At 52.0% G+C, this 22,200-nt stretch overlaps 1 protein-coding gene across 3 annotated transcripts in view; it reads right to left on the bottom strand.

The window, feature by feature from the left end:
* Positions 1–301: 301 nt before the first annotated feature.
* GRIP2 (glutamate receptor interacting protein 2) overlaps positions 302–22,200 on the bottom strand; it is a 95,895-nt gene continuing 73,996 nt past the window's right edge. For 2 of the 3 annotated variants that reach the window (XM_043588215.1, XM_043588216.1), the window contains exons 12-21: positions 20,474–20,660; positions 19,835–19,980; positions 19,007–19,087; positions 16,140–16,206; positions 15,902–16,047; positions 14,940–15,084; positions 12,969–13,108; positions 12,165–12,344; positions 10,957–11,140; positions 9,338–9,645 (exon numbers count right to left, since the gene is read on the bottom strand). In XM_043588215.1, the coding sequence (XP_043444150.1) occupies positions 9,597–9,645; positions 10,957–11,140; positions 12,165–12,344; positions 12,969–13,108; positions 14,940–15,084; positions 15,902–16,047; positions 16,140–16,206; positions 19,007–19,087; positions 19,835–19,980; positions 20,474–20,660 (1,325 nt within the window). In that variant the 3' untranslated portion in view covers positions 9,338–9,596. Of the gene's footprint in view, positions 2,889–3,923; positions 4,071–4,824; positions 4,969–9,241; positions 9,646–10,956; positions 11,141–12,164; positions 12,345–12,968; positions 13,109–14,939; positions 15,085–15,901; positions 16,048–16,139; positions 16,207–19,006; positions 19,088–19,834; positions 19,981–20,473; positions 20,661–22,200 lie in introns of those variants that run through there. The other variant, XM_043588217.1, reaches the window with a different exon arrangement.

Here is a 22,200-nt window from a genome sequence, read left to right as displayed (position 1 = left end):
CATGACTGTTTTGTTTTGTTTTTTCATTCTGATATAATTCTTTACAAGGTACTCCCTTGTTCATTGTCTGTTTTCCACTAGAATTATAAGCCCCATGCAGACAGGACCTCCTCCGTCTTGTTCATGTTGTTTTTCCAGGGGTGAAAACAATGCATAGTCCAAGCAGACTTTTTGAATGGATGAATGAATGAATGAAACAGGTAAGATGTCCTAAGATCCAAACAGAAGCTACTGCCAGCCTATGATCAAAAAAATAATAAAAAACAAAAAAAGAAAGAAAAAGGCAGACACCCCAGTCCAGTTGCATTTAAATAACTTTATTTAAAAAATCATCCCAATGGCACCCCACCCCCAGCTCCCACGTCATTGCAATCCCTGGCAGAACGGATTTACGCGTGGGCCCCAAAGAGACCCCAATGGCCTTTGCAATGCAGCCCCTTGGCATGTGCTTCCCGAGAGCTCTAAGAAAACCCCATGTAGAAAAATACTTTACAAGGAATATGCTCTAATCTCAGCCAGAGAAAAATACAGCTTTTGAGGGTGGGAGGGACATGTCACAGGAGCTGTACCCAAAATGCATAGGCAGGCAGGATGCTCACCGGGGACGGGTGTCGGGAAATGTCAAGTCTGGGATCTATGATCCCCATGAGAAGCCAGAAGAAATATTGCATATGAGAAGGCCGGCCACGGCCAGGGGCCACCTGCCGGGCCCGGTTGCATACGTCTGGGGGAAATGGCAGAGGCCTCCAGCCCGAGAAAACGGGAGCACTGGACGGGTCAGAACGCATCTTCCTTCACCTGCAGCCAGATGCAGCTTTCCCAAGCTGACAGGCCCTGGGAGTATGTCCTGTCTAGCCCTGTCACTTGACAGAGGCCCAGAGAGGCTGGGCAACTTGCCTAAGTTCACACAGCTGTGGCTGCCAGTGGCCATGTCTCTGTTGTGTCACCCCCCACACCCCCAAGCTGAGGGCTCTTGGCTTTTCCTCAGTGCCCCTGTGATGGGTGGGCAGTGCCCTTTCACCCTGGGGTGGATGTTCACACAGGAATCCAAGATAGCAGAGGCATTGGACAGTCCAGCCGTGGCATGAAGGGCTCTCCAGGGAAGACAGGAAAGGGCAGGCTATGGGAAACTGGAGGGAGGAGAGGGAAAGCAGGCCCCCAGGGAGAGAGTGGGTGGGGTGCCCAGTGGGCCTGGTTCTGGCCATGACAGGGAGGCCCGCACCTGCTCAGAGACTGTCCACCCCTTGATTGTCCAGAGAGGGCCAGACCAGACCCAGAGGGGGTCACGGAGCAACCAAGCAGCAACCCAGGGTGAAAAGAACAGGCCTCTCGACTCCCCATCTTGTCCCTTGAGTGGAAGAGTTTCTGGGGGCCTCCCTTGGAGGGAAGCATGGAGGATGCAGATGGGAATGGGTGCCCCGTTTTCCTGAGACCCCCATTAAGAGCAAAGCAAATCCCCAGACCTGACTGAATCCTCCCTGCCCGCCTCCATCCCTGAGGCCCCAGCCCAGACCACCAGGTGAAGGCCGCCCGTGCCCTTCTCAAAATCAAAAGGGTTTCTGGGTCTGTGGAAAACGAGGACAATGATTTTAAGGGATGCTGGTGCTTCCAGATTTCAAGTGGGAATAAACTTCCTTGAATGACCACCTTGGACACTGTCGCCTTTGGGCATGAGAGAAAACGGCCCATCTCTCTCCTGCCTGCCTCTCTATCTCTGTGCCTCCCTCTCCCTGTCTCTCCTCCTTCACTAATTTAGATAGTGAAGAGGAGCTGTGTCATCTAACATGGCATACTTCCATGGTTTTCCCATCTCCACTGGAATGGCAGATGAATGGAAACCCCTGGGTCGTCTGTTCCAAATGACTCCCTCCCGCAGTGTGGGACCTGGCCTGAGAGGGGTGTATTCATATGGATCTGTGCCTGTGCACCCTACAAAAGCAGCAGGAGGGGCTGAGAGCCCAAAGCCACACTGAGCTTGCCCAAAGGGCCCAGCACTGTGGTCTCAAATCACAGAGGCTTCAGACCAGAGATGCCGAAGTAAGAAAACCACTCGCTTTCAGAGTCAGCGGGCTGACGCTTCCTGGGCTTCAGCCATCCCAGCTCAGAGTCTCTCCAGTGGGGATGCCAGTGAGACCCAAACACCAGAATGCTGGAGAAGAGAAGGGGCTAGGCTCCCACACTGAGTGGCATCTGTCTTGGTGGGAGGCGGTCCAGAAAACAAGAAACACCCTAAATGCTCTCCCCCTGTTGGGAAACTACCTGAGCATGTGTGGACCCACTGCCCGGATGCTTCATACCTCAGTCCATGACTGCACTGGGGGTATCCAGCTCCCACTTGCTCACCTCTTGGGATGGGGAGCTCACTCCTCCCTGGCAGCTCCATAGCTCTGCTGGGAGAAATCACTCCCTACATGGAGCTGGGCTCCCCAGCCCCTCTTCTCCCAGCTGAGCAGCCTGTCTCAGCCCCTACTGAGTGGGGCTCCTCTGGGCATCTTGGAGCCCCAACATGGAGAAAGACCTAGACGTCACTCCAGCTGGCACAGGGACATCACTGCCTGGGACTCCAGGCACCACAGAACCGGAGAATAGACACAGAGTCCGGTCCCCGGCTCAGAGCCTGCCAGACGGACAGATGGATAAGTGAGCGGCCACTTCTCCAGCCCAGCTACAGGTCTGGGGGTCAGGGTCTACTCGGGCAGCCCCTGGGGTGTCCAGACCACACGCTGACTTCAGAGCATCCGGGGGCTGCTGGGGCCTGGTGCTCGCGGGGCTCGGCTGCTCTGCGCCAGCGGGTTGCGGCTGATGACCAGTGCCAGGACATCGCCTGCCTCAGCCAGGAGTGGCACCGCCAGGCAGCAGTCGAAGTCCCGCGTGCGAACGTGGTTGACCTGCACAGTATACAGCCAAGGGGACAGAACAGCATTAGCTGAGCCTGGGCTAAAGTAGGTGGGAATCGTGGGACTTCCTGAAGCGTGGGCCCTGCCCCAGCCCAGGTACAGGGTAAATCTAGAACACTCCTAGAGAGGAAGTCCTCCTTCATTTAGTTCTCTTTCAATCTTTCTGGTTAGGTTTTATCAAAGAGAAACCCCAAAGGGGGTGCCAGTACCTCCTTCCCACTCCACGAACACCCACTTCTCTCCCTTTTTTTTTTTAACATAAAAGAGCAGACCACACACCCAGCTTCCTGCCTAGAATTTTGTGACATTGCTTTGTTTCTGTTTTATTTTTATTTTAGATTGATCTTTTATGTCAAGCAAAGGGGTGCTGGGTTTTCATTCCTAATTGACACGAAAAGCTTCCTTTCAAAATAAATTTCAGTTGCACTGAAAGGAAACGTATTTAGTAAAAATGTAGCACTGATATAGCCGAAATCACATCATGGGAACAAAGGTAGCTGGGGCCTGGGAAAGGCGGTGCAGGGTGGCTGGGCCAGGCCTGTCCCAGAGCTTTCGATCTGCTCGCCCACATTTCCCAGGCTCCCTTGCAGTTAGCAAGGTCACATCACTAGTTCCGGAAGGCCAATAGGCTGTGAAGGGGAGTAGCAGGTGTTCTGGGTGAAGGCAGGAAAAAACCCATGTGTGATGTTCCAGTCGCTTTTCGTAAGTCACGTCATCTAAGGTATTTACAAGAGGGTACAGCCCCCATCAGCCTGGGTGGATTAAGCCTATGCCAGCCCGCTGTGGACAGGTATACGTTCATGTGCATTAAGCTACTGAGATTCGGGGTTGTTACTGCAACACAACTGAACCTAACCTGACTAGAGGACTGGGCCTGTCATTCCCTTTGCTCTATGAGAAAGCTGGGGCTCAGAGAGGGGAGGCGACCTGCCTGAGGCCTTTCAGCCAGGGTAGAAACAGGGTTCTTTCTCCACCATGAGGCAAGAAAAGGTCACGCTATCCATGGTGCCCCCGGCCCAGCATTACCTGAAGGACCCTGTCGAAGGGCCGGAGGCCCCCACGTTGGGCTGGCCCATCAGGGCGCACAGTGTGGACATAGACTCCCTTCTCCAGGAGGCCATCGGAGACGCTAAAACCGAAGTCATTCCGCAAAGGGTCCTTGTGCAGTGTCACCTGGGAGCGGAAGGAGGAGGAGGTCCCTGGAGCTTTGACCTTTGTCCCCTGCCCCTCACAGCAGCCCTTGGTGCAGGACACACACTTAGCCTGCCGCCTAGCTGTGCTCCCCACACTTCACTGCGTTTGTCCCACAGCGCCCCCTTGCGTTCTGCATGGCAGCACATCCTCCGGTTCCCAGCACCAGTCACAAAGGGGAAGTTAGGGATAGGGTACCTTCTCAGTTCTTTTTCAATCCTCTCCCTTCCACCCAGAAGAAAGTCTCCGTGGGGTACCAACGGGTTGTCACCCTTCTAACACTTGCTCCTCTCCCAATTTACCAAGAGGCTCTGAGCCTTCTGAGGACTACCAGCTGAGAGGTTTCTTCTCTGTTTTTCTATATAGTAACCTACAGATGGCAAGGGAGGCTGGCTTCTCCTTTAAGGAAGTGATATATATAGATACACACATACAACTACATATACATGTATTCTGTATAAATGCCTTTAGATCTTACACACACACTAACTTAAGTGGGAAAAAAGTGAGTCTACTTAAAGAAATGTATTAATAGCAGCCTGGTGTGTATCATTGGGGGTGGGGGTGTGTATCACCCAAATGATGAGAATTTTGGAAAACTCAGTCTAATACCAAATCGTGTTTGGTGGTGGAGAATGAAGCCCAGAGAGGGGTGCAGCCCCTCGGGAGCCCCTGGTGAGTCCTCGCGGCCCCGGGACACCCATCCAGGCTTCCCGTGCCCAGCCCCGGTGCCCACCTTGTGCATCTCTAAGGGTGTCGGCACAAGCAGCTCCTGTGTCTCTTCAGGGGACGCTCGTACCTCCTGGCTCCTCCGCCAGGGCCGGTGGCCAGGCCTGCCCTCAAGGGCCACGCTCTGCACCGTGCCCGTCATGATGGATGCCTGAGGACACACAGAGCTTCATTCAGATGCTTGTTGGCTCGCCGTCTGCAGTCAGCATCTATGGACACCTGCTATGTGCCAGCCTTCAAGGTCACAACAGTGAACAGCATAGTCTTGGTCCCTGGCCTCCTGTGGCTCAGTCTGAGGGTGGGCAGGGGTGAGGTGGGGGAGGTCCTCGATCACACCAGCAATTAGCATACTAATCGTTGGCACCGAATGGCACTTACTCTGTGCCGAGCTCAAGTCTAAGGACTGTCCCCACAGAATTCATTTTGCTCTCTACAATCCTATGAAACAAGCAAACACCATTCTACCATTCTTTTGGTCCATTTCATAGGTGAGGAAGCAGAGGCTAAGAGAAATTAAGATCTGAACTCAGAGTCTGCCTTCAAAGTCAAAGGTTTTAACCACTCTGCTACCCTGCTATTGGTAAAAATAAGTAAGATAAAATCACTCACAAAACCTAAAAGAGTTTATACCACCTCAAGATTCTCACTAAAAGATCTTAAAGAATGAACTGAGACGGAAAACATGGAATGCGAGAAACAATGGTGAGCACAGAAATTACCAGTAACAGTAAATGAGTATTGACTAAAATCCCACAAAACTAATTTTGAGCAATTTTATAAACAAGTGGGGAGAGGAGTTGGGAGGGAAATGGAAGCATTCTGCAGGGCCTGTCTCATTCAGGAGGAGGACAAAGGCACTGATTAGACTTTGTTAAAAAAAAAAAAAAGAAAGAAAAAAAAAAAAAAGGAAAGTGAAGATGGTAAAAAAATTCAAGGCAAAGTCCACCGGGCCTGGTCTTTTCAAAAAGTCAGCAACATGGTCTATCCATGGGACGGAATATTATGTGGCCATAAAAAGCATGAAGTATTGATACGTTCTACAACATTAAGCTAAATGAAAAAAGGCCACATACCGCATGACTACATTTATAAGAACTATCCAGAACAGCGGTTGAGAGATGTGGGACTCCTTTTTGGGATGTTAGAAATGTTCTGGTCATGTATGCACAACATTGTGAATACACTATAAAAGCCCTTGAATTACTAGTGATTATCCTTAATTCATTCTTTTTACTTTTAATATTTAATTTACATTTGAACGGTTTGTAAATTTTTTTTAAATTTTTAATGTTTATTTATTTTTGAGAGAGAGAGAGAGAGAGAGAGAGTGAGCAGGGGAGGGGCAGAGAAAGGAAGACACAGAATCCGAAACAGGCTCCAGGCTCTGAGCTGTGAGCACAGAGCCCGACGCAGGTGCAAACTCACAAACCACCAGATTATGACCTGAGCTGAAGTTGGACGCTTAACCAGCTGAGCCACCCAGGGGCCCCATAACATTATGTAAATCTTATGTTATGTGAATTTTATCTTGATAAACAAAAATTTTATGTCAGCATCGTTCAAAAGGCACTGGACTAAAATTAAGAGAGACTGAAAAGGCATAAAAACCAAGTGCCAAGCATGGATTAGGGACTAGTTTAGCCAGACCAGACCTAAAGGGAAATTTGGGGTCAACTGTGAAAACCTATGACCTTGCTATTAGAAGAGATGAAAATATATTAGGAGATTATTTCCATATACGGAAAAACAGAGTAGCTGACTGAAAAAGCATATAAAAGAGCATGTACATCATGGTTTTGTTATCCTAAAAATACATACACACTCACTTAAGCAGTAACAGTGGTAATCTATGTGTGATGAGACTGTTTTGTTCTTATGTTTTACTCTGCTTATTTCATTTTTTATTTTACTTTGTTTATCTAATTTTTCACCATCCACTTGTATGGTTTCTGTAATAATAAAAAAATTAAATGTAAAAATTCAATATTAAAAGTAAAACAGGGGGATGCCTGGGTGGCTCCATCAGTTAAGTGTCCGACTTTGGCTCAGGTCATGATCTCATGGTTCATGGGTTCAAGCCCCGCGTCGGGCTCTGTGCTGACAGCTCAGTGCCTAGAGCCTGCTTCAGATTCTGTGCGTCCTTCTCTCTCTGCCCCTCCCCCACTCACGCTCTGTCTCTCTCTCTCTCTCAAAAATCAATAAACGTTAAAAAAATTAAAAATAAATAAAAAGTAAAACAGGGGCACCTAGGTGGCTCAGTAGGTTGAGCATCCAACTCTTGCTCTTGTCATGATCCCAGGGTCATGGGATCAAGTCCCTCATCAGGATCTATGCTGAGCATGGAACCTGCTTAAGAGTCTCTCTCTCTCTCTCTCTCTCTCTCTCTCTCTCTCTCTCTGCCTCTCTCTCTCTCCCCCCTTCCTCTGCCCATCTCCCCTGCTCACACTCATTTTCTCTCTAAAATAAAAAAAAGGTAAAATGAATTAAGGATAATCACTAAAAGAATAAAAATTATAAAAAATATCCTTTTTCATGATGGAAAGAGTGCAGGAGTAGGAGATTTATCAATACAAGAAAAGTTAAGATAGTAGATCAGAAGTATTGAGAAAGTAGGATACATAGAAAGTATAACTTCTTTGCTAGAAATAACTTTATATTAGTAATCACAAAAAGAATAAATGAACTAAACTTGCCTTAAAAGAAGACCCTTGGCTTGGGGGACAATCAGCTATATATAGCATACAACAGATACACTTAAAATGAGAAATGTACAACTTAGTAACACAGTAAGTTTGAAAATAAAGAAATTGGAAAAAAGACAGGAAACATTACTAAAATAAAGCTGGTGGAGCCATATTATTATGGGAAAGATGGAATTTAAAGTGGAAAGCAGATAGGGATAGAGATACTGATTAATAACAAAAAGAAAAATTCACCAAGAAGTTATAGCCATCATGCGCTTAATGACAGACAAATTTTGACATAGACAAAAATTGACAGAATGTCAAGAATTTGCCAAATCTCTACTCACAATGGGATTTTTTTTTTAATTTTTTTTTCAACGTTTATTTATTTTTGGGACAGAGAGAGACAGAGCATGAACGGGGGAGGGTTAGAGAGAGAGGGAGACACAGAATCAGAAACAGGCTCTGAGCCATCAGCCCAGAGCCGACGCGGGGCTCGAACTCACGGGCCGTGAGATCGTGACCTGGCTGAAGTCGGACGCTTAACCGACTGCGCCACCCAGGCGCCCCACACAATGGGATTTTATCATACTACTAACAATAACAAAAAACCACACGAAGATAGATAAAGCATATAACATTTCATCAGGATGTAGATTTGAACAAGTTTATGAACAATCTTGATGTGCAGAGAACCCTACACCCAAAAAAGGGAATTCACATTGTTTTGCAGGCATACACGAAACATTTACTAGAATTGATACTAGAAAGAAACCTCTCCACTTCTGTATACGTTAAGGGTCTAACTAAAATTGTACTAGACATTTTTAAAATATTTGGAACTGAATGATCAATTAAAGCACTACAAATCAAAACTTGTGGGATGAAGCCAAAGCAGTACTTATGGGTAAAATCATAGCTTAAGATGCACCACAGTAGAAAACAAGGGAAACTGAAAATTAAGGACCTAAGAAACCAAGAAAAGTATCATTACTGAAACACAAAGAAGTTAAACACAGAAACGAGTAAGATAGGAGACAATGAAACACAAGACAGAATTAACAAAGCCAAAAACTAGTTCTCTGAGGACCATAGTAAATAGCAAGGCTGATGGAGAAAAAAAAAAAAGGCCCTAGTCAACAATATTAGGGCCAAAAGCACAGGTAAAGCAGAGGTTTACATTATCGCTCTCAGAGTATGAAGGAGCTTCTGAAATGACCCAGCTGGATCTTTCCTAGACCTTCTGCGCAGCCTGTTCTGTTGTGGGCAATGTTGACCTCACACAAAGCTGTAGTCACTTCTCAGCTCCCCTGACCCCGATCCCCTGTGCTGTCACTGATGTTGACATCCACGTGCTTCCACAGGGCATGCCCACAACCGTGTCCACATACTGCACATGCACACACAGACACCAAAACTGTCCCTGTGCATATCTAACTGTGCACACTCAGACACACCTGCTCTGAAATGCCCACACGCATGTTGCCAATGCACACATGATACCAGACAGGTTCACATGTGCATACGCCTCGAACCGCCACACCACAGTGTTCTCAGTCACACTTGTGTATGTGTCCGCACATGTGTGAAGACACCTTTACATGGCGGGTGCCGGGTGAGTGCATGACACACATGACACGCAGGCAGAATCCCATCAACACGCTTGTCTCCTACGGCATGCCCCTCAGTGTGTCCATGCACAGGTGCCCCCAGGAAGGTCTGCGGGGTGGGTGGCCCTACCTCCAGTTCCCTCAGCAGCTCTGACTGACCACACGACTCCAGGTCTTCGAGGGCTTCCCCGAACATGCGCCAGAAGCCCTCCTCACGGGCAGGGCCAGGGGCTGGGCTGTAACGTAGGAACCAGAGAGCGTCAACTCCTGGTGGACAGATGGGCGGGCAGGCGGGCTGGGGCCTGAGGAGTCTTCGGGGCCCCAGGGCCCGGCGTTGGGCTCAAGGGGCCAGAGGGTGGGCGGGCGGGCGGGCGGGCAGGCAGGCGGGCGTCCTCGGTGGCAGTGCTGGGGCCCCGGGGCAGTGGTTGGTGACACGGAATGGGGGGAAGACGCAGTTAGGGGCGACCAGGACTGTCGGTGGCCAGTTAGAACAGGGGCAGATGAGACGGGGTGGAGAGCGGTGACACAGGACGCCTGGGAAGAGAGACAGACGGACGGACAGACAGACAGATAGACAGAGAGGAGATCCATGGTGTAGCCCCAGAGGACGGCCCCTGGCCCCACCCAGACACATGGCATCATAGCACAGTGACAGGGACAGAGCTGGAGCCAGCAAGGACACAGATGGATGGAGATGGCGTGTCTGTGCTGGGGAAGGGTCTAGGCCACCCCACGGCTTCCGTCACAGGGTGTAGGAGCCCATCATCACTCTAAAATTGAGGCGCGATAGAATAATACCAAGTCACACTTGCACGCTTCATAGTTCACAAAGCCACTTGCCGCCTACAAAGTCCTGGCCACTTATAAAGTATGATTTGCAAAGCACTTTCTTATAAAGGCCCTCCAGCTTTTCTCTCCTAGAGAGACTCAGGGAGGCTGATGCATAATAGTTGCCTCCTGCCCTTCCCATTTTAAAGATGAGAAGACTGAGGCTGAAGGACATTCTCTCCATTCAAATCATTTCTACAAATATTTTGAGCCAGGGCTCCATCCACAGGGCTCACGGCTACGGAGGTAAAGAAGGTGTCGCCCCTGTTCTTAAGGAGCTGGCGGTTCCTTCACAAAGTGTGCAGGAATGCCTCCTGGGTGCCAGGCACTTAGCAGAAGGGACCACAGCCAGGGAACGCATCAGGTGGACACAAGGCGGCCAGTGCCATGAGGAGGCTCACATGCCTTCTGCCTGAAAAAGTCAGGGAAGCTTCCCGGAGGCAGGACCTGGGTTTTCAAGGCACAGTAGGCCTTGGTCAGGAGAGAGTAGGCAGAAGGAAGTGCCTGATTGAAAGCCCAGATGTGGGAGGGGTGGCTAGGGCTCAGTGAGGAACAGCCACAGGGCCTGTTCTCTGCAGGGGCCTCCTCCAGGGGTGACAACGTGCCCTTCAAAGCCAACACTACAAAACCCATCACGTCCACAGCTCAGGGCTGGCACCTGTGACCCGAAGGCCCTTGTAGGGGGGCCGTCAAGGAATCTGGGCTAAGTCAGGAGGGTCGGGTTCAAGTTCTGAGTCTGTTGCCTTTCTTCTGAGAACGAGAGATTAGCAGACTTCAGAAAGGCAAACACCTTCCACACGTTTGCCATGGCAGTGCCCTCTGCTCAGCACAGCCTCATCCCCATCTCAGCCAGGCCGAGGCAGCTCTGACCGACGTTTCCTCTCTCCTGGGAAGCGACCCTCCTCGGGAGCCAGACAAGACTCCTCCGCTGCCCCCCTACGGTGGCACAGGGACCCTCACCCATCCTAGCCAGGAGACCGTGACTGCCTCCTCCCTCATGGCGTTGCCACCACAGACCTAGTTGGTGGCTCCCAGTCCTCCTCCTCCTCCTCCTCCTCCTCCTCAGGGAAGCTCTCGTCTGTGGGGGCCGGGGTGTAGCTTGTCCTCCGGGGCTCCGTGGGTGGGGGGCTGCTTCTCAGCCGGCTGGGTCGCCACTCCTGGGGGGTCACATTCCGAGCTGCCGCCTGTGGAGTGTAGGAGCCTGGCAGGTGGAGAGGGGGGTGTCTGAGAGGGTATAGCTCACCCTCCTTTCTGCCCCTTTTCCAGCTGTGCTGGGTGACCGTGGATAGGTCTTTGCCCCGTCTGGACCTGCATGACTACCCAGAGTCCCCTGAGGGCCCGGCCGCCACCCAGAACACTCTGAATCACCCAGCAGAAGAGTTAATGACCAGGGCTCCAGGACCCTGTCCCGCCTCCATCAAGCTTCGCCCAGCTGCCCCTGCACGGGAAGGACTTTCACTATTTTGACCATTCCTCTCTGCCTGCCTTTGGGAGCTCTGACGACCCTGCTCCGGGAGTAAGCTAAGAGATACTGATCAAGTACTTGAGATGGGGAAGCTGAGACCCCAGGGAAGGCAGATATACAGACAATGAGGACAGGGGCTGGGAGCCACCTGAGGGCACTTAGAAGCCTCGCTCCACTAGTTCTCTGAGCTTGGCCTTGGGGAGCCCCTGTGGCTCTGTGTTGCAGAGGCCAGAAGGCCAGCTGCTGCAGTCAAATGCCCCCAACCTCCAAAGCTACCTATGGGTCTCAACACGCATGGGCAGGGGAGCTCGTGTCCTAAGAGGGTGGCCTGGAGGTGTCCACTTTAAGGCTGGGTCTTGCGGGATGAGGTGGGAAGGGTTTTTTTTGCCCAGGACTCCACGGATGCAATAAACATTGATTGGGCACCTGCCGTGTGCAGGGCACTGGGCTGGGAATGACAAAGACAGAAGTATGGCCAGCTTGGTCCCTAACCTCAGGGTGGGGAACTCTGAATAGCCAGCTGAGGTGCTATGGATGCTAATCAAAAGATGTGTGAAGGCCTGGGGTCCATGCTCTGAGCAGTGAGGGGCCCTGGGAATGGCTGATGTGGCCCAGGCGGGTCTGCCTCCAGGAAGCGTCCCTGAAGGAAGGAGCTGGGAGAGGAGGAGGAAGGATTAGGCAGAAGGAGCAGCCCCTACAAAGGCCTGGCAGCTGGGGCGGCCCAGAGAGAGCATGTTGCTTATAGGCGATGAAGTGTTACCTGGGCCCCCAAACCCCCCCTCTGTGGCCGAGCTGTCCCAGGACTCCACGGCGCTGTCCACGCTGGGCACGGCAGGGGAGAACCGGGCTGCCAGCAGGCCCCCTTTGAGTGCCTCTGGAGGGTCCTCATCTGCATCGCTGGCCTCGCTGAGGCTGCCCGACTTGCGGTGTGGGAGGGGGCCTGGGATGGAAAGGGGGTGTCACTGCCACTGGCCTCTGACCTCAGAGACAGAGATGCTCAGTGAGCCTCAGTTTCCCCACTTCAGTCTGGTTTGGGAACTCACAGGCACTGAGCACTCCCCCCGAGCCTGCTGCTGGGCCCCCTGATATGAGGGAGGTGGTGCACCAATGGGCAAACCCATTTCACAGACAGGAAAACGGAGGCTGAGTTGTCTGAGCTGGGCCTCGGGGAGCCCCCGTGGTGTTGTGTGTGCACAACATGCCCAAGGTCACAGGGTGAGCAACAGTGGGGCCCGGGTCAGAAGGAAGACCCTGAAGGCTCCTTCCATGGCGGGCAGTGGCCTCGCTTGCCAAGGTACAGGGTACAAATCGGGGGAAACTGAGGAAAGGACAGGTACGCCCGAAGGCATAACGAGCAGCTGTGAGAGGCAGGAGGCGATGAAGACAGTGGGTGGTTCAGGCCCAGACTCTGCCCCATACAAGCTGTGACCCTTCTGGGTCCCGCCTCCTCAGCTGTCCCAGGTGCCTTCCCGCCTCTGTGGGGTTTGGTGGGGATTCCACGAGGCTGGGCACAGAGGGGTTCCCACATGGGCTGAGGGCCCCCAGGTGGTGGGGTGAGGCTCACGGTCTAGCTGCTTCTTGATCTTCAGTGTGACAGTCTCACCAGCCACCTGCAGGAGGTGGATGGCCTCACTCAGAGGCCGGCCCTTGAGGCTGACGCTGTTGATGGCCAGGATGCGATCCCCAACGTGGATAGCGCCAGTCCTGGGGAGGGGGCACAGGACAGAGAACGAGACACGGTCGAGGCTTCAGGGTGGGGGTCTGCCCTCAGGGAACTCAGGAACCCCAAGGCACAAGCCCGACGGACCTCAATCAAACCCAGCTGCAACAGAAGGCAAAGTCTAGAATTTGGGAGGGGAGGGATTATCCTGCCTGACTGTAAAGGCAGGTTCTGGAAGCAGGGTGAAGCATGAGTTCTGAGCACGGTCTGAATCACGCAGAGCAGCTGTCAACTGCCACGTGATCTGGAGCCCATAAATGAGAGTGATAAACTTACTTTACCTAATTCTAACTGAAAGATGGATGGGTGGAAGGGATTCATGCTTCTCTCCATGGACAGCCTTTCCCTTTCCCTGGGCCTCAGCTTCCTCACCCAGAGAATGAGCACAGGGTGCCTAGGCGACCTCACAAGGGGATGCAAGGGGCTGGCAAGGCCAGGCAGCAGCATTGATCCGGTCCAGTGGGTTTCTGCCTGGACACCATTAGAATTACCTGAGGAGCTTTTCTAAACATGCACATGCCTGGCCAATTAAATGGTATCCCTGGGAATCGGGCTGGGGAAGGGGATCCTGAGAGAGAGCAGGGAGAGCAGCTGCAGGTGGGCACCACCCACCAAGCTCCCCAGGAGTCCAGGGGACTGAGTAAGTCAGGGGGGTGGCGGGCTGAGTGAGGGAGGGAGGTCTGTCCAGTTCGGCAGCCGCCTGCGGCTACTGGGCCCCATAGCGTGGCTGCCACAAACTGAGACACCTTGACTTAGGCAAACTACGCACCAGATTCTGAAGACACAATTAAAAAAATAGTGTAAACTATCTCATTAATCATTTGTATATTGATTACGTGTCGAAATAAATACATACGTAAGATTCGTTTTATTTCTCTTTATTTTTCTAATATGGCTACCGGGAAGTTGATAATTAAATGTGTGGCTCGCATTACACTGCAGCTAGACAGCACTAAGCTAAATCAGCCCAGTGAGGGCACGGGGGACTGTCTGTTGTGCTCCCAGCGTCCAGGATGAGCCGCCACATAGTAGGCACCCAGTAAACGTGGGAGTAGATGAACATACTTGAGGTGGGAACCATCCACACTGGCCCCTGGAGTGGGCCAGCAGGGGGCGCCCGGGAGCAAGGACACCAACAGGGAGCCAGGAACCACACTCCTCAGCCCCCTCTGTCCCACTGCGGCACCCCGTCACCACGTGGCCCTTCCTGCTTTGTGTCCTCCCCCAGGGGCCCGGCCTGCCCCCTCCAGACCTGCCCAGTCTCTCCCTTTACAGCCAGTTCCTCTCAGTGGCTGGAGAAAGCTGCATCTCGCCCAGACTGGGACCATCCCCTGTGACCCCCATGGGACCCTGTTCTACCTCTGGGCCCCAGATTCACCTGCTCCCCCCAGCCTGGCCAGCCTGGGGCACCCTCTTTCTCACACCTTCCCCAGAGGAGAGGACAGCAGGGGGGCCCATAATGCCTGCAGAAAAGCCCCATGCTGTGCCAGGATTGAAGGCACACAGCAGGTGCTCCAAAAAGGCTCACAATGCTGACTTTCCAGAAATCTCCAGGAATCTCCACGCTGGGAGAGAGAGGGGAGTTGGCATACATTTATCTGGCACCTACTGAAGCTGGAGAGGTCAGCCAGGGAGGGGCTGGTCTACCTCTGTGGAACTGAGGCTCAGAGAGGGAAGGGACAGTCCTGATGTCACCCAGAATGTCAACGTTGGAACCAAGGTCAGAATCCACTTCAGCTGTTCTCAAAGCACAACCCCTGCCCCATGAGGGTCCCTGGACCCACCCCATGCATCCCCCCCAGAACCCTGGCTCACCTCTCAGCCAGACCACGCTTGGTGAGGCCTGAGATGACAATGGGGTCAAAAGGCTCCTCTGTGCCCGAAATGGTGATACCCAGGGGACCCCCGTAACGTTTCAGTTCCACTGTGTAGCTAATGGCACCCGTGGTCTCCTGTTCATCTGCAAAGGTGGCACCTATCAGGGCGGGGTGCAGTGGGGCAGGACCCAGGAGATGGATGCCCCCAGCCCCCAACACCTTGGTGTCCTTACTCACTCCCACTCACACTCACTCATTTGTTAGTTCACCCACTCACTCCTGCCATGACTTTGGATGGCACAACCCGGGGACCCTGATGCCATCTTCTGCCTCCAGAAATGTTTTCTGGCACCCAAACACCATGAACCCAACACTCTAAAATATAAATTTCATGCATGACACAAAATAACAATAATGAGAAGAAGAAACCAGATTTCCAGCTTTCTTTAAAAAAGAAAACTTAGAAGTTTTGCCCACAAGACAGCATACTTCCCAGGGTAGGAGTTGCCTCTCTGAATAAGGGATTGGCTCTCCAGGGACCACAAGCCTCACCCCTCCCTACTGCCTCCCCAACCTGTATACATTTTTCTTACCTTCTGTCCAGTTCACTCACTTCTGTCACCTGTCTGGCCTCAGAGGTGTCACAGCTTTTACTTCTTCACTCACACACTGCCCGTGCAGGGTGCAGTCATTGAGGCATCCCTGCCCCGCCCACTCCGCTCGCTGCTGCCCCCTGGGGGTCCCCTCTGCTAGGCTTTGTGCTGGGTGCAGAGGATCCAGGCAGCCCCAGGGATGGTGAGACATCTGTGCTGGGGTCCTCCCTGCATCTGTTCATTCAAGGAGCCTGCACCAGCAGCCTGCCTCCCTCCCTCCTTGGCCAGAGGGAACCCCAAATTGCAAGCTGGGAACGCATCATCCGGGGGTGGACCGAGAAGCGGCAGGGTTGGGCAGGGGCCATACCGGAGTTGTCCTCGTCCTTCCGGATCTTCAGCTTCACCAGGTCCTCGCACTGCCGCAGGATTTGCACAGCATCCTCCATGGGGCAGTTGTCCAGGCGGATATTGTCGATGGCCAGAAGCTTGTCGCCTGGCTCAAGGGTGCCGGTCCTGCATGAGCAGGGGTGGGGGACAGAAAGAGGCTGGCACACGCTACTCCCCCTGAATTACTCCCCCTGCCCTGTGCCCAGGGCCAGCCCTACCTGTGTGCCACGCTGCCCTTCTTGATGTCAGAGATGATGAGGGGCTCTCCTCGCTTCCTGCTGGTCGCTGTGGGCGGGGGGGGGGGGGGGGGGGGGGGGAGAAGCATGAATCTGACCTTTGACCACCTCAGCCTCAGGGAGTTTGGAGGGGTCAGGAGTTAGAGCATGTCCTGCTCTCACTGCTTCCTGTCTGGGTGACCATGAGCAAATCAGCCCCCTTTCTGCCTCAGTTTCCCCTCTGTAAAATGGGGGGATGCCACAGAACTCATGGAGATGTCATGAGATCAAACTAGACAAAGCAAAACCTAACATGGATCCCGGCACATAACAGGTGCTCAGTCCACATCAGCGCTTTTCCCTTCTGCTCAGCCCATCCCCCAGCAAACTGCGAACTCCTTCAGGGGCTGTGTCAGGGACTCCCACCTGGCACAGGGCCACGACCCAGGAACTGGGTGACCCTTCCACAATTGAGTTTTCCCTTCTCCCATCTGCAGGGAGTGCTAGCTGAATGGCCCGCAGGGGGCTCCCTCTCTGGAAACTGCCTCTGACCAAGAGAACAGCCTCACCCAAGGTTATGCAGCTCCTGGGTACAGCCGGGTCCAACAGAAGTGCAAAGGCCTGGCTCCCAGCCTCATTCAGGACAACTTCCAAAGCCTTCCTGGCCCTCGGGCTCTCCATGGGATTGGCTGAGCCACCTGCTGTGGTCGCATCACAACCCAGCTCCTCCATCTGCCCAGCCCCACATCCTTCACCTCGCACAGGTGGTGATTCCAAGAGCCCTTCTCAGCAAACCCCCGGAACATAACTCTGTCTAAGAAGCTCTTTCTGGGGAAACGTGACCTAAGACAATGGTTGTTGCATGAATAGCTAAGTTTTCTTGCAGAAAGAATCCATCTGGGCGGATGGGTTTTCCCATTAGTGACCAGATGGTAGGAGCCTCTTCTAGCCCATGTGGCATCTTTGCAGATGAGACAAGGGCACCTCTTCCAACTGATGTAATAAAATTGTAAGTCTACCTCAAATGGGCATCTTTGTGTCATGTGCCACTTGTGCAACTGTATCTGGCAGCCCTACCCAGAGGTTCCTGGGCTGGAAGCAGCTTCTCCCCTCCCAGAGTGCTTAAACTTCCACCTCCATTGACTGTGGAGTCTGGGGAAGGAAGGAGCTGCAGTCACCCTCTGTCAAGCCCAGGGTGGGGACTGAGGATCATTTCACACAAGGACTGCAATCCTGGTCTTCTGTTCTCTGGGGCTCCCTGAATCTCCCTGGGGAATGAGGTCCAAGCATCTGTTGCCTGACCTGGGGTCAGCCTACCAGTGTGTGTGCTGCCCTGGCCAGAGTGGACACTAGCCAGGAGGTCACCTCAGCAGGGCGGTGGGGGTGGCAATGCTACAGCCAGCCGGGGGGTGTCTCCACCCCTTATCCCAACGTTTTTCCCTTCAGGATCCCCAGGGCACAGTTAGAATCTCTACTATGTATGTGCAAGGGAGAAGGAGAGTGAACAAAACAAAGATCCCCACCCTCCTGGGGCTACCAGTCCGGTGGGGGACACAGATAATCAACAACATTTTAAAGTACAGCTGGCCTTTGAACTATGTGGGGGTTAGGGGTGCTGTCTCCCCATGCAGTTGAATATTAACTTTTGACTCCCCCAAAACTTAACTACTAATAGCCTACGGTCGAATGGACACCTTACAAATAACACAATTGATTAACATGTACTTTGTATGTTATATGTATCACATACTATGTTCTTAAAATAAAGTATGCTAGAAAAAGGAAAATGTTAAGAAAATCGTAAGGAAAGGGGGCGCTTGGGTAGCTCAGTCGGTTAAGCAGCCGGCTTCGGCTCAGGTCATGATCTTGCGGTCCGTGAGTTCGAGCCCCGCATCGGGCTCTGTGCTGACAGCTCAGAGCCTGGAGCCTGTTTCGGATTCTGTGTCTCCCTCTCTCTCTGACCCTCCCCCATTCATGCTCTGGTTCTCTCTGTCTCAAAAATAAATAAACGTTAAAAAAAATTTAAAAAAAAAAGAAAATCGTAAGGAAGAGAAAATACATTTACAGGACGTACTGTATTTATCAGAAAAAATCCACGTTTAAGTGGACCTGCACAGTTCAAACCCATGTTGTTCAAGGGCCAACTGTGCATAGTTTGTCAACTGATAAAGCATGCTGTGGAGAAAAAGAAAGTATGGAAGGGGCCACGTGGAGGGTAGGGCAAGTGTAAATCGGGGTGGTAGGAAAGGACTTCCAAAGGTGCCATTTGAGCAAATGGTGGGGAAGAGGGCAGAGGGAACGGCCAGTGCAAAGGCCCTGAGGCTGGAAGGAGCAGTATGTTCAAGGATCAACCAGGAGGCCAGCAGTGGCTGGTGGGGCATGATGGAGGGATGGCAGGAGATGAAGTCAGAGATCACTAGGACCAGATCACAAAGGCCTCATCAGCTGTGAGGACTTCAGCTTTTACTCAGAGTAGGATGAAGCCATGGGAGGGTTCTGAAGGTCCCTATGCTTGTGCATTCTACTCTTCTGTTTTCATTCTCCCACTACTGGGAATGTGAAGGTAAAAAACAACAACAACAAAAAACAAATAAAAAACCAATCTGGCCCATGTGTTTGGTGCCTTACAAGCCACTTAATCTCACTGGGAGAGCCACATGGCCAGGAAACTCCCATTGTGCAGAATGGGAAACTGACGCTCCCAGTGGCTAGGGTGTCGCCCAAGGACACAGAGCTGAGCGTTGCAGGCAGAGGGAACCCAAGCCAGCCCTCCCACCTGGAGCACCCCCCTCTTCTAGGCTGGAGGTGTGTTCTTTCCCCCAGCAGGAGGCTCACTCGGCGTGGGGACTGCATGGCGGGGAGGGACTCACAGCCAATGGTGATGCCCAGCTCCACTCCACGCCTCTTGGGCAGCTTCACGTGGAAGGTACCGCTGCTCGGGATGACGGACTCTGCAGGCAAACACACGTGGACTCATGTGAGGCCTGAGGGAGAAGACTCAGGGAGTCCCAGTAGGCCAGCTGGGAGAGACTGCAAAAAGTCACCGTCCCAACCCCATCCTGCGTCTTCCACCTGACAGATGAGGGAACTGAGGCATGGTGAGCTGGCATTTGCCCAAGACAACCCATCTGGTCAGAGAAGATTTGGGGCTGGCACCCAGGCTGAACCCAGTTCAGACCTAGTAACAATCTACCAAGCACCTACTACGTGCCGGGCCTTAGCTGGGTGTTTCTGCACGATTTATCTCATCTAACCCAACAATATCCATTGTAGTAGGACTCTATTCACCAGTTCAAGTTGGGGAAGCTGAGGATGGGTGGTGGGAGGGAGTGTCCAAAGTCACAGAATGTCGAAATCACAAGACCAGAACGTCTAACTGAGTTTTTGTGTGGGGTTCTTTGCCTAAGCCCTGCAGAGGGGCAGGGAATGTTTTCAGCCCCCCTCTGCCCTCCCTCGGTCCTGTTTCGGCACAAAACTCCCTCATCAACGCTCCCACTGGTGTGCAGAATTCCTGCCTCCCCGGCCAGTGCCTTCCTGGTGCTGGTGCTCAGGCACACGCTGCAAACGCTCAGGCAGAAGGGTCGCTGCAAGGGGGGGTCGGGTGGGGGTGGAGGAGCACGTGCACCGGGCGAGAGCACAGGACAGGAGGGAGCACAAGGTCCCCAAGGGCGAGGGGGGAGGTAGGGACACTCACTCACCTGCCACATCAAACTCGACCTCCAGTGCGACCCTGTGGGCCAGCGCCGCGTCCCGCAGCAGCTGGTTAGCTTCCTCCATCGTCCCGTCCTCGGTGGCAATACCATTGATGGACAGGACCCGGTCTCCCACCTGCAGCAGCCCACACCTGAATCCCGGGCAGCCCCGCGGAGAGAAGAAGTTCTGTTACCAGCACGGTTATCCCTGGGGGACAGGAATGCCATGCAGGGGTAGGCTCGGGATATGACTCCCAGCTCAGCCCTATACCAGCTGTACATCCTCAGGTCATTCAGCACGTGACTCTGGCTAAGGGAGTGAACTTGCTGGGCCTCGGCTTCTCTGTCTGCCCAAGGGGGGTGATGCGTGCCTTAGGAGATATGTATATAGAGGACTCGGGCTTCAGGCAGACAGGGGTTCCAGTCCTGGGGCACTCACAAGCTGCGTGACCCTGGGCAATGCATCAGCTTCTCTGCACCTCAGTTTCCTCATCTGTAAAGTGGGGCTGATGACGGAGTTGATAGGATGGCGGAGCGAGATACACTTGTGAAGCCAGGCTTGGCATGTGACTCAGTTTCCCTGGCTGTCTGTGAGCCCTGAATTGGAGAATGGCAGGCCCAGTGGGGCAGGGGAAGTTGGCTCACCTCTCTGCTGGGCTGTCGGGCTCGATGAAGCGCACGAGCGGAGGGGAAGAAAGGGTCTCGGTGGCAAAGATGCCACCCTGGAGCTGGAGGCCGAAGCCGCTGAGGGGGTCTCCGCAGAGTATGACCTCCGTGGTCTCCGTGTGCACAATCTGTCCCCCTGGCCCCACCGTGCTGGAGGCCAGTGACACTACAGGACAGGTGGGCATGGCTGTCAGGTGGGCAGTCCCAGAGAGCCCTTCGGGCCAGAACCAACCCATTCCTAGGCTCAAGAACCTGGAGTCAGACGGGCAAGTGAGTGGCCCAGGGAGTCACAGCCTGTTCTGGGCAGTGCTCTCCTCATCTGCACAGCGGGGGATTCCCACCCAGCAGGGCCGTGACAAGGATTAAGGGAGACAGCTCCTGGGACTGCCATGTTGTAAAACAGAGGATTGTGATGTGTGATGTGATGTTGTAAACTCCTCTGTAAAACAGACGATTGTGATGTTACGTTGGGTTAGTGTTGTTCTAATGCTAGTATAATACCATAATACGTAGTATGCTATTTTTGGTAACAGCTTTATTGAGATACAATTCACCTAACATAGCATTCACCAATTTAAAGTGTACAACTTAGTGTGTTATAGTATATTAACAACGTAGTACAACCATCAGCACAATCAAATGTAGAATCCTTTCATCATCTCAGAAAGAAACCCCATTCCTTTTAGCTAGTGTTCCAGATCCTTCCATCTCTCCCGGCCCTAAGCAACCTCTAATCTATTTTCTTCTCTATGGGTTTGCCTATTCTGGACATTCCCTGTAAATGCAATCCTATAATATGTGGTCTTTTGTGTCTGGCTTCTGTCACTAAGCGTAATATTTTCAAGGTTCTCCTTTATAAGGCTAAATAACATCCCACAGTATGAATACGCCACATTTTCTTTAACCATTCATCTCTCTCTCTCTCTCTCTCTCTCTCTCTCTTTTTGAGAGAGAGAGCGTGCATGAGAGTAGGACAGGGGCACAGGGAGAGGGAGACAGAATCCTAAGCAGGCTCCATGCTCAGTGAGAAGTCCGATGCGGGGCTCGATCCCACAACCCTGGGATCATGACCTGAGCCGAAACCAAAAGTTGGGCGCTCAACCAACTGACCCACCCAGGCGCCCTTATCCATTCATCTCTTGATGGACATCTGGGTTGTTTCCACCTTTTGGCTAAAATGAATAATGTTGCTACAAGTATTCATGTCTAAGTTTTTGGGTAGACATGACATATTTTCATTTCTCTTGGGCATATATCAATGTGGAACTGCTGGGTCATATGAAAATTTTATATCTGTTTGATACATTATGTTACTTAATATATATTGTTTTATATTCCAGATATAAAAATATCTGTATTATTAATAGGCATTATGTATTAAATATAATTTATTATATTTAATTCTATTATGAATTCTATTATACTATTATGCCTTTATTACTATTTTGTTATACTTTATATTACATGTTACAATCTGTGTAATATATTATATTGTTGCATATGTTGTATTGCTATAATTTTCATAGTTCCATCCCTAATAACAAGAATGGCGCTTGGTATATAGGAGGTGTTCAAAACGTTTAACTAATTAACTAATGGTTATCATCAATAATAATAATAATAATACTTTACTAGTCATCCGTCTTAGGAAAGGGACAGGTAAAGGTGTCCCAAGAGCCCTTAGCCTCCACATGCCCCTGCCTATG

Source organism: Prionailurus bengalensis, chromosome A2 (genome assembly GCF_016509475.1).
Source record: "Prionailurus bengalensis isolate Pbe53 chromosome A2, Fcat_Pben_1.1_paternal_pri, whole genome shotgun sequence".
NCBI classification, from domain to species: domain Eukaryota; kingdom Metazoa; phylum Chordata; class Mammalia; order Carnivora; family Felidae; genus Prionailurus; species Prionailurus bengalensis.
This window is presented reverse-complemented; position numbering and strand designations above follow the sequence as displayed.